This window comes from Aquarana catesbeiana, linkage group LG09 (genome assembly GCF_042186555.1).
Source record: "Aquarana catesbeiana isolate 2022-GZ linkage group LG09, ASM4218655v1, whole genome shotgun sequence".
In the NCBI taxonomy this organism is placed as follows: domain Eukaryota; kingdom Metazoa; phylum Chordata; class Amphibia; order Anura; family Ranidae; genus Aquarana; species Aquarana catesbeiana.
In genome coordinates this window covers 270,779,950-270,791,959 of record NC_133332.1, presented here as the reverse complement: position 1 = coordinate 270,791,959, position 12,010 = coordinate 270,779,950, and the positions used below count along the sequence as shown (strand labels likewise).

General features: G+C 47.3%; 1 protein-coding gene across 1 annotated transcript in view; it reads left to right on the top strand.

Moving 5' to 3' along the window:
- Positions 1–12,010, top strand: part of RABEPK (Rab9 effector protein with kelch motifs) — a gene marked incomplete in the record, with an annotated part of 524,880 nt that overhangs the window by 137,036 nt on the left and 375,834 nt on the right. Inside the window, 1 exon segment of the mRNA XM_073600345.1 lies at positions 10,522–10,679. Within this exon segment, the coding sequence (XP_073456446.1) occupies positions 10,522–10,679 (158 nt within the window).

Sequence of the window (12,010 nt, the reverse complement as noted above, 5' to 3'; positions counted from 1 at the left end):
GGTCACGATAGTCCACACAGGGCCTAAGGGTATGGTCTTTCTTTTCCACGAAGAAAATACCGGCCCCTGCTGGTGAAGTGGAGGGCCGGATGAACTGTTTTTCAAGGCTTTCATCTATATAAATCCGCAGGGCTTCTAGTTCAGGCTCAGAGAGAGGATAAATTCGCCCAAATGGGATCTCGGCCCCTGGTAAAAGTTCAATAGGACAATCATATGTTCTATGGGGAGGAAGAGTGTCCGCTCCTTTCTTGTTAAATACATCCAGATACTCGTGGTAGGCAGCAGGGACCAGATTAGAGGTTTCATGGTCAGGGAGGATACCCAGGAGGGGTGTGGTATTGAAAGTCTTTTCAGGTAAGCAGTGAATTTGGCAGTAGTCAGAGGAGAAGGAGATGTCTCCGGTAAGCCAGTTAATGTGAGGATTATGTGCCTTCAACCATGGAATGCCAAGGATGACCGGGAACATGGGAGAAGCTATGATATCCAAACGGAGGAATTCATGGTGGCCGGAAGAAGTACGGCAGGAAATAGGTAAAGTCTCTTGGGTAACTGGGCCTGATTTAATGCCGGAACCGTCAGCCAGATGAACATGGAATTCCTGCTTCTTGGCACATACAGGCAGCTGGTGGAGAGAAGCAAATGCAGAGTCCATAAAACAACTACAGGCCCCAGAGTCTATGATTGCAAGTACAGGAACAGTCTTTTCAGAAAACTGGAGCACAATGGAAAGAGAGACATGAGACTGGTACCTCCCTGAGAGATGCATCATGTGAGGCTGACGGGAGAAAGATCTGCGGGTCTTTGCCGGGCAAGTCTGTATAAAGTGACCCGCCTCCCCGCAATAAAGACACAGATTGTCCTGTAATCGATGAAGGCGTTCATCAGGAGAAAGGGGTGGTCTTCGAAAACTTCTATGAGGAGTCTTATGCAGTTCCCTCCTGCTGGGGGATGCAATGGATGAGGATGCAGGAATGTCAGACCTTGAAGCCACAGAAAGGGTTTCTTTGGACCTTTCGGATTGCCTTTCACGTAATCGCCGATCGATCTGAATGGTTAGATCGATCAGGCCTTCCAGGGATGCTGGAACTCCCACTCTGGCAAGCTCATCCTTTAAGGTGTCAGACAGTCCTAGTCGGAACTGGTGGCGAAGTGCAGAATGATTCCATTGGGTATCTGCACTCCATACACGGAAGTCAGTTACATATTCCTCAGCAGCCTTGGACCTTGCTGTAATTTGCCAAGCATGAATTCGGCAGTCTGCTGGTAGAAGGGGCCTGCATAAAGCTGAGCCATGGATGAGAAGAAAGAATCCGTAGTTGTCAGGACAGGGTCATGTTGTTCCCGGAGATGATGAGCCCAGGAAAGTGGTTCATCCAATAGTAACGTAATGATAAACCCCACCTTGATGTTTTCAGACATGAAGGTCCGGGGTAACAGGGAGAAATATAGTTTGCAGGAATTCCGGAATGTGCGAAACTCGCTCAGGCATAGGCACCCTGGGTTCAGGAGCGGAAGCAACCTCATGGAACAAGCTGGGCTCTGTTTGGGTATATGAATCAGAGACCAAAAGCGGAGCACAGGCCAATGCGACATTCTCAAAGTGGGAAAATCGCTCTTCCATGCGACTCAGATTTTCTTGTAACTTCTGCACAATATTGGATAGCACAGAAATAGATCTGTAAATGTCCTCTGGTGGAGAGGCCTCCCTTTCAGACTCCATTTGAGGCTGCTTGATACTGTCACGTACCTGGTAGGAGTCTGAAATGACGAGGTCAGCCTCTCTTGTATCTCCAATCCAAGCCCCACTGGAGATGGAACAGATGGTGGCAAGGATCAGGAGGAACACGAGTGCCTGTGAATGCTGCGTGCAGAACTTGCCGGAAGTGTTGCAGACTGGGAAGTGCAGGCAGGGTTTCTGGTGAAGAGCTGGAACCAGCACAGCTGAGAGGATGGATGGCCAGCACAGGTACTCGGAAACAGCGTGGAGCCAAACAGGAGACAGGAGCGAGGTCATCAGGTAAGCCGGGTTCAGTAACGGGCGGGCAGCGAGGTACCAAGGTATAAACAGGAGCAAGGTCAAACAGGAAGCCAGGATCATGAACCAGTAATCAGAGTAATCAGAGTCCACAAACAGTGTCAGGAAGGCCAGGGTTTCAGCAACAGGAAGTCAAGTCAAACAAACAGGGTTTCAGAAGCTCAGGACACAGCTGAAGATCAAGCAGCACCTGTCAGAAATCAGAGCAACCCTTAAATAGGCTGTCAGGTGCCAATTGTGGTCAGATGTGTGTTCCTGTGCAAGGAAATCTGCCGATGCCCGTGAATGTGCGCATGCTCACGTGTGCGTGCTGGGCGCATCCTGACAGTTCTCTTACAGGAGGTATGTGATTGGCAAGTCAGCCACTAGGAGAGAACATGGGAGCTCCGATTAGCTGTTTCAGCTGTGCTGCATAGCGCTGCCCCTACAACTCTCTGCTGACAGTGAGTCATATATTCATGTACTACCTTTGCTTATTAAACTACTGCATCCATTCCATCCTGACTACTACATAGCCACCTGGGAACTATTATCCACCACTTTCCCTCCCTAGCAAGATTGACAGGCTATAGCAGGTTTGGCTGGTCCATGGCCATTTATAATTGAGTGGAGTCTACAGCACCTGCGTATATGCAGCTGTTCACTCCTGTCCTTTGCCCCCCCCCCCCATCCCCAAGATTGTTCCACAATAGCGGTATCCTTTCCAGCAACGGATTGGTGTCATTTTTTGGATTCTCCTTTTTTCATTTTTGCAACGGCCGTTATTTGTATTTCTACTGATAGAACTGCCTGGCTGGTCGTACAGCCACCTCAAATTACACTCAATCATAGTGCTCTGGTGGTATATATATTGTTTTGCTTGGGTGTTGTCTTATGCTCTGTTTCATGTTTTCGTGTGTGTCTGTCTTTGTTCCCAGCATTGTCTATATGATGTTAGGTGTAGGATTTCTGTCATTTTTTTTAATGGTATTTGGTCATACTCATTTTTAGGGTTGCACCGATACTAGTATCGGTATCGGTGCCGATACCAAGTATTTGCCCAAGTACTTGTACTCAGACAAATGCTCCCGATGCCTGACCCGATACCTTTTGTATGAAGAGGCGGCTCCCAGAAGTCAGTGGGCGGAGCTGGGAGCGAGTCCTGGCAGTTGAGCGCGAGTCCTGGGCTGTCAGCAGCAAAATGTAAGCTGGCAGGGGTGCGGGTCGCACTCGCAGCCGTCAGAATCGGTGACCCGGGCAGTCACATTCGTTAACGGAAGTGATAGCCCTGGTCTCCGTCGGAGATTGAACAGCGCAACGCCTATCTTGGTACACCTTGCACTCTGCCGCATTAAGCCTGTAGTCACAAGGCGGCAGCAGACATCTTGTTACACTCAGCCCATTTAGTTCACTAACTATATGGGCTGGGTGTAACAAGATATCCGCTGCTGCCTTCTAACTGCTAGTTTACGAAGGCCGAGTGCTGGGGGTACCAAGATGGGCGTTGCAGCACTTGTATACTAGAGAAAGTTTGACTGTTATTAATTGTCTCTCTCATCATTTCATTGCCACTGCCTGCCCATCAGTTGCACCTATCAGTTCCCATGAAGGCCACCTATCAGAGCCAGCATATCAGTGTCTATCAGTCAGTGCCAGCCATCAGTGCTGCAGATCACTGCCCATCAGTCATTGCCACCTATCAGTGCCCATCAGTTAGTGCTGCATATCAGCGTCATCTATGAGTGCCCATCAGTGCTACTGTCACATGACATTAAAAAAAAGTATCAGTAATCGGTATCCGCGAGTACTTGGAAAAAAAGTATTTATATAATTATATACAAATTTATGGTATTATTTCTCTGGGCTCCTTTTGTGTGGCACTTGGCACTGTGCCCTCTCTTTGGTATAGTGCAATTTTTCATACACTTGTCTTTGTACTCCTCACCTGGTTGCCGCCACACACGCTTGACATCATCTGAGCCAAATACATTTATCTTGGTCTCATCGGACCACAATGACATGGTTCCAGTAATCCATGTCTTTAGTCTGCTTGTCTTCAGCAAACTGTTTGCGGGCTTACTTGTGCATCATCTTTAGAAGAGGCTTCCTTCTGGGACGACAGCCATGCAGACAAATTTGATGCAGTGTGTGGCGTATGGTCTGAGCACTGACAGGCTGACCCCCCACCCCCTCAACCTCTGCAGCAATGCTGGTAGCACTCATACGTTTATGTCCCAAACACAACCTCTGGATATGATGCTGAGCTTGTGCACTCAACTTCTTTGGTTGACCATAGTGAGGCCTGTTCTGAGTGGAACCTGTCCTGTTAATCCACTGTGTGGTTTTGGCCATCGTGCTGCAGCTCAGTTTCAGGGTCTTGGCAATCTTCCTATAGCCTAGACCATCTTTATGTAGAGCAACAATTCTTTTTTTCAGATCCTCAGAGAGTTCTTTGCCATGAGGTGCCATGTTGAATTTCCAGTGACCAGTATAAGAGAGTGAGAGCAATAACACCAAATTTAACACACCTGCTCCCCATTCACACTGGAGACCTTGTAACACTAATGAGTGACATGACACTGGGGAGGGAAAATGGTTAATTGGGCCCAATTTGGACATTTTCACTTAGGGGTGTACTCACTTTTGTTGCCAGTGGTTTAGACTATGGCTGTGTGAGTTATTGTCAGGGCTGGGCTCAGCCCTTCCTTCTCATTGCAGTCCGCTCAGCTGTCGGTTAATTGCCAGCTCTAATCTTTCCACAGTGACTCACCTGGTGATGATATCCTGCTTGTCAGTCCTGCTGGCTACTTAAGCTGCTCAGTTCAGATCCTCTCTGCCTTCACCTGGTCAACATATCAGAGAATCTCTCCTGTATACCTGATAAAGACTTGCTTGGCTGACTTCCCTTCTGGTTCCTGATCCTGCTTGCTGTTCCAAAACGCTGATTCTCTGGTTTCCTGATTTCCTGGCTTGTCCTGAAGTACGCTGATCCCTGACGTCCTGGCTTGTCTGACTATGCGTTCCGGTTACCGAACTCTGGTTATGTTTTGACTACATTTGCTGTTTACCTTTAATTATTATTATTATTAAACTAGTGTGATTTTTACTGCACTTCTGTCTCGGTCTGATTCATGGTTTCTAACAGTAGGCGAAGGCCATGAATTCAGAAGACGCAGTCAATTCACTTGTTGGTAATATTTTTTCCAGATTGGATGAGCAGGATCACTGCATGGATCAGTTTGCCAAGGCTTTACAGACACTCCTGAATAGCATGGCTCACCTGGAACCTCCCACTGTGGCTGCTCTGCTCCAGTCCCTGTGCAGGTAGCCGCCTTAAGTATTACCTCTTTAAGAGGTATGCCTGGTTCCGCTCCACTTCCCCGGCGATTTGAGGGTGATTCAGTCCAATGCAGAAGGTTTCTCAACCAGGTTGAGATATACGTTGAGATACTGGCCCAGGCGTTTCCCATGGACAGAAGCAAACTAGGTTTCGTGATATCTTTGCTTTCTGAGAGAGAGCTTTAGCCTGGGCAAACTCTCTATGGGAGATGCAAAAACCCGTTGTCCTGAGTAACCCGGAGTTTGTGGCTTTGTTTAAAAGGGTATTTGACGTTCCCGCATGCTGCACTTCTGCTGCCAAGTGCCTTATGTCCATCAAGCAGTGTACGAGAACTATTGCCGATTACGCCATTAAATTCCGTACTCTGGCAGCAGAGGTTGCTTGGAACAATGAGGTCCTCGTGTCTGCTTTTTCTCATGGTCTCTCGGATACCATCAAAGATGAGATAGCAGCCCAGAGATATACCCACAGGAGTTGGAGAAGTTGATCACATTTGCCTACCTCATAGACTACAGACTCACAGAAAGACTCTCTTCTAAGGAGCACTTGCGGAAGCCTCCTGGTACTGAGTCGGTCAGTGTGGGTGAACCCATGCACTTGGGCTTCACACGTCTCTCTGTGGATGAGAGAACCTTTAGGAGGAGGGAGAGATTGTGCCTTTATTGTGGCCAGGCTGGTCACATTTTGAAGTCTTGTCCTAGCCTTCCTGGGAATGCCTTGAGGTCCTGTAGCAGACAGACCTTAGCTGGCATTGTTTCGTCCCCAGTTGTCCAGAAGGATAAGCCCCTGGTCCCGGTTATCCTTTCTTGGTCTGAGTCATCTGTCAAGATACTGGCTCTAATCGACTGGGGCTGTAGGCCTGTTCATTGATGCTGCCTTTGTATCTAAGCACTTGATTCCGCTGCAGCTTCATTCCAATCCTCTTGCCATTGAGGCTCTTGAAGGGAGACCTCTACAGCCTGCCCATGTGACCCATGGCCATAGTCGCTCTTCACCATGAGATCCAATTCCAAGTCATTTACTCTCCTAAGTTTTTGGTAGTTATTGGTTATCCTTAGTTACAGAGGCACAACCCCTCTTTTAATTTGGCTTTGTGCTGAGGTTCTTTCCTGGTCACCACAATGCAGCAAGGCATGTTTTCAGAAGATGACTAAAGTCCTGTGCACCTCTTCACGAGTACCGCGACTTTAGCGATGTCTTTAAAAAAGGTCAAGCAGGTAGTTTGCCTCCACACCGGTCATATTATTGCACAATTGACCTTCAACCTGGTGCCTTACCCCCTCGTGACCGGGTTTACCTATTGTCAGTCTCGGAGGACAAGGCCATGGAGGAGTATGTTGCGACGCACTTTCTCAAGGATTCATCCGCAAATCCTAGTCTCCTGCTGGTGCTGTTTTTTTCTTTGTGAAGAAGAGTGGTGAACTGAGACCTTGTATTGATCATAGGGGTCTCAATCGTTTAACGATCAAGAATGCTTATCCAATTCCGTTGATTACGGAGTTATTTGACCGCCTCAAGGGAGCAACGGTTTTCACAAAGCTTGATTTGAGAGGGGCATACAATCTCATGAGGATTAAGGAGGGCAACGAATGGAAAACTAAGTTTAATACCAGAACAGGCTATTATGAGTACCTCATAATGCCATTTGGCCTTTACAATGCCCCAGCAGTTTTCCAGGAATTTATCAAAAGATGCCCTCCGAGATTTGTTGCAACTGTGTGTGGTGGTTTATCTCGACAATATTCTCATATTTTCCAAGCCCCTAAAGAGCCACCAAACAGATGTCTGTCGTGTGCTTCAGAAGCTGAGAGAAAACAATCTCTATTGTAAAGTGCGAGTTCCATCGCGAACAGGTTAAACTCCTGGGTTATGTAATTTCCACTGCTGGTTTTTGATGGACCCAGAGAAACTTTCTACATACCGACAGTGGCCCTGACCCGTGGGTATACGTCCTCTGCAACGTTTTCTTGGCTTTGCCAATTATTATTATCTGAAGTTTATTCGTATCTTCTCATCCCTGGTCAAACCCCTGACTGATATGACCAGAAAGGACAGTAACCCACAGAGTTGGTCTCCGGACTCCGTTAAGGCCTTTGAGAGTCTCAAGGCTGCCTTTGTTTCTGCTCCTGTGTTGGCACATCCTGATCCTACGTTACCCTTTATCCTTGAGGTTGGTGCTTCTGAGACTGGAGTTGGCACCCTTCTGTCTCAACGTTCTACCTCTGAGTGCGCTATGCATCTGTGTGGCTACTTTTCCAAGAAATTTTCACCTGCGGTATTGCAATTACGAGATTAGGGACAGAGAGTTGTTAGCGATCATTTTAGCCCATAAAGAATGGAGGAATCTCCTTGAAGGGTACTGCTGTGCCGGTTCTCATTCTGACTGACCATAAGAATCTCACATTCTTGTCTCTTTTCTTGTCAAGCTTCAATTACATCTCATTCTCACCTGGTACTAAGAATGTAAGGGCTGATGCTTTGTCGCAACAATTTTCCTCCACCTCCAAGTTCGAATCGGTCCCTGTTCCAGTGATTCCTCCTCATCGTATTTTGGCTAAGGTTCACACCAGTCTCACTTCTCCTTTGGGTGACAAGGTTCTTGCTGCTCAGATCCATGCTCCTCCTGAGAAACCTTGTGACCGCTGCTTTGTCCCTGAGAGTCTTCGTACTACGGTGCTCCAGACTTGACATCCTCCCAAGGCTGCTCGTCACCCAGGGAAGAATCAACTTTTTTGGGCAATTTCTCAACAATTCTGGTGGCCTAGTCTATGTGCTGATGTAGCCGCCTTCGTAGCTGCTTGTTCCGTGTGTGCTCAGGGTAAGAGACCATGACATCATCCAGTGGGCCTCCTACAGTCAATACCCAATGGAGAGAGGCCTTGGACCCACCTGTCCATGGATTTCATTGTGGAGTTACCCAACTCTCAAGGCAACACAGTAATCCTTATGGTGGTTGATCAGTTCTCGAAAATGTCTCATTGCATTCCACTTAAGAAGTTGCGCACATCTAAGGAACTGTCTTCCATTTTTGCTTGGGAGATCTTTCGCTTACATGGGCTACCCAATGTGATCGTCCCAGACAAGGGTAGTCAGTTTGTGTCCCGGTTCTGACGAGCATTTTGTGCACAGTTGGGAATTCAGCTTGCTTTCTTTGCGTATCACCCACACTCTAATGGGGCCACAGAATGAGCCAATCAGTCCTTGGAGCAATTCCTACGTTGCTATATTTCTGACCATAACAACTGGTCAGACCTCTTACCATGGGCAGAGTTTGCTCACAACTGTTCCTCGAATTCTGCTTCCCGATTGTCCCCGTTTATGGCGAACTATGGTTTCCAACCTTCCATGTTGCCTGACTCATTTGTTCCGAAGAGTATTCCTGCATTAGAGGAGCATCTCCGTGGTCTTCGTTCCACTTAGGCACAAGTCCAGGAAGCTTTGCGATATGCTAATGATAGGTTCAGACTCCATGCTGACCGCAGATGCCTGCCTGTGCCTAATGGGGCCACAGAACGAGCCAACCAGTCCTTGGAGCAGTTTCTACGTTGCTATATTTCTGACCATCACAACTGGTCAGACCTCTTGCCTTCGGCTGAGTTTTCTCACAACAGTGCCTTGAATTCTGCTTCCCAATTGTCCCTGTTTTTATGGCGAACTATGGTTTTCCAACCTTCCATGTTGCTGACTCATTTGTTCCGCAGAGCACTCCTGCGTTAGAGGAGCATCTCTGTGTTCTTCGTTCCACTTGGGCACAAGTCCAGGAGGCTTTGAGACATGCCAATGATGGGTACAGACTCCATGCTGACCGCAGATGCCTGCTTGCACCTTCCTACCTGGTTGGGGACAGGGTCTGGCTGTCATCTCGCAACCTCCGACTCCGTGTTTCCTCACTGAAGTTGGCACCTTGGTTTATTGGGCCTTTCCGTATTCTCCGCAGGATTAACCCAATGGCTTACGCTTTAGACCTTCCTTCGAATATGCGTATCTTAAATGTATTTCATACCTCCTTATTAAATATTATTAAAACCTTTTGGTCTGCAACCGCTTCACCACCTTGGTGCCACGTCCTTACCCAGTACAGGTTGAGAACCATGAGGAGTATGAAGTACAGTCCATTGTTGACTCCCGTAGGTTTTGTGGGTGCATACAGTACCTGGTTCATTGGAAAGGGTACGGTCCGGAGAAACACTCTTGGGTCTCATCCTCGGATGTACATGTCCCTGTCCTCCTCTGTGCTTTCCATAGATGTTTTCCCCTCAAACCTGGTGGTCCTCCCAGGGGCAGGGGTCATTGAGAAGGGTGTACTGTCAGGGCTGGGCTTAGCCTTTCCTTCTCAGTGCAGTCCGCTCAGCTGTTGGTTAATTGCCAGCTCTAATCTTTCCACAGTGACTCACCTGGTGATGATATCCTGTGCGTTAGTCCTGCTGGTTACTTAAGTTGCTCAGTTCAGATCCTCTCTGCCTTCGCCTGGTCAACATATCAGAGACTCTCTCCTGTGTACCTGTTAAAAAAATTGCTTGGCTGACGTCCCCTCTGGTTCCTTATCCTGCTTGCTGCTCCACTATGCCAATTCTCCGTTTTCCTGATTTCCTGGTTTTGTCATGAAGTACGCTGGTCCCTGACGTCCTGGCTTGTCTGACTATCCGTTCCAGTTACCGAACTCTGGCTATGGTTTGACTATGTTTGCTGTTTACCTTTTATTATTATTATTATTATTATTATTATTATTATGCTAGTGTGATTTTTTACTGCACTTCTATCTCGGTCTGATTCATGGTTTCTGACAGTTATTTTGAGGGGACAGCACATTTACACTGTTATACAAGCTGTAGACTCACTACTTTAGATTGTAGCAAAGTTTTATTTCTTCAATGTTGTCACATGAAAAGATATAATAAAATATTTACAAAAATGTGAGTGGTGTAATTACTTTTGTGAGATACTGTATGTGTCTATTTGTTTTTGAACTAGATTGATCATTTGTATTTCACTGTCATCTTTGGTTAAAACAAAATGTTTTCTTCTCATCACATGTATTCTTACCATCATACATAGCATGGCAATTTATTGTTTCTTGTTACTGCACAGTTTGTCTGACTGTTTTTGCCAGCAACTAGTTTTTTGCACCTGCCTGTGCTATTTTTAACATAGTTACTTTGTCTTGTAGGTATGCTTTTGAACCTGGTGGAACTGCTCCAAGTCCACGGGTTGGTCAGACATGTATGTATTTACCTGCATATGAAGACAGTGGAAAAGGACAAATAGTTATTGTTGGTGGAGCTAATCCTGGTTGCTGCTTCTCTGATGCTCACGTTATAAATCTAGGTATTACAGATAACTAATGCTTATTTTCAAATGCATATGATTTTTTGGTAGTAGCATTATCTGTGTTAATATTTTTTGTCATATTCAGCCACAGAGACTAAAGGCCATGCTAGACAGGTAATTATGCTGCTGGTGACACATTGCCAGAGGCAGAATCACAGACGAGTCTTCCATTTGCCCCACTCCCTCTCTATCCTGGAATGCTGCAAAATCTCACATGCTAGCGAGAGAGCGACAACTCGCTAGGCTGGCCAGTGACATAGCAATTCCACAGCAAAAAGAAAATAGCCTTCACGTGATGCTGTTGCTGCTGGATTGTTGCCGCAGGCAGGATAAGGCCGAACACAACTTGTTGTTTAGTACAAGCCTCTCTACTTTTCTGAAGTTCACTTCAATACATCGTTTGGCACTCCCCAGTTCTTGAAATGTTCAATCACCTCTTCAGAAAACCTACTATATTCTATACTATATAGCAGCGGTCCCCAACCTTTTTGGCACCAGGGACTGCTTTTGGTGCAGCCAATTTTTTCAGGGACTGTTGGGGGGGGGGGGGGGGGGGGCTTCACGGAGTCTTACAACCCTCCCTTTATATTAGTGTTCACAGACTCCCTTTACATCACAGTTCCCCCTTTAAAATTGTCCCAAGGGGACTGCACTGTAAAGGGGCACTGGAATGATTACAGTGCAGTCCATTAATATCTCAGTGCAACTAGCAATCAGAGCACACCCCCATTTCAGTGCCCCTTGCAGTCATGTTTCCCCCCCATGACTGTGCCCCTTGTCACCCCCCATCTCAGTGTCCCTTGCAGTCATGCCCCCCCCCATCACAGTGCCCCTTGCAGTCATGCCTCCCTCCCCCATTACAATGCCTCTTGCAGTCCCCCCCCCCATGCAAGGAGACTGTACTGTAAAGGGATACTGTGATATAAAGGAGATTGCACTGTAATTATTACAGTGCAGTCCCGTTTTCATCACAGTGCCTCCATCAACCCCAAGCTCCCCTACCCCACCATTACAGTGCCGCTTGCTGTCACCCCCCCATCAGTGCCCCTCACAGTCATGGCCCCTCCATCACAGTGCCCCTTGCAGTCATGGCTTCCCCTTTCCTCTCTGCCTCCCCCTTCAGCTCCCCTTCCAATCTCTACCTCCCTTGCACAGTCTCTCCTTATGCAGGGCAGAGGCAGTTATCAGCCTGTGTCTATTCTCCCTGGTCTCCTGTCTGGCTGCCTATGTCATCCTATCAGCAGGGCAGGGGGCAGAAGGAGCTGCAGATCAGGACGAAGGGTGGAAGTTGCCAAACATATCATGTTAACAAGCGGGTAATCATCTGC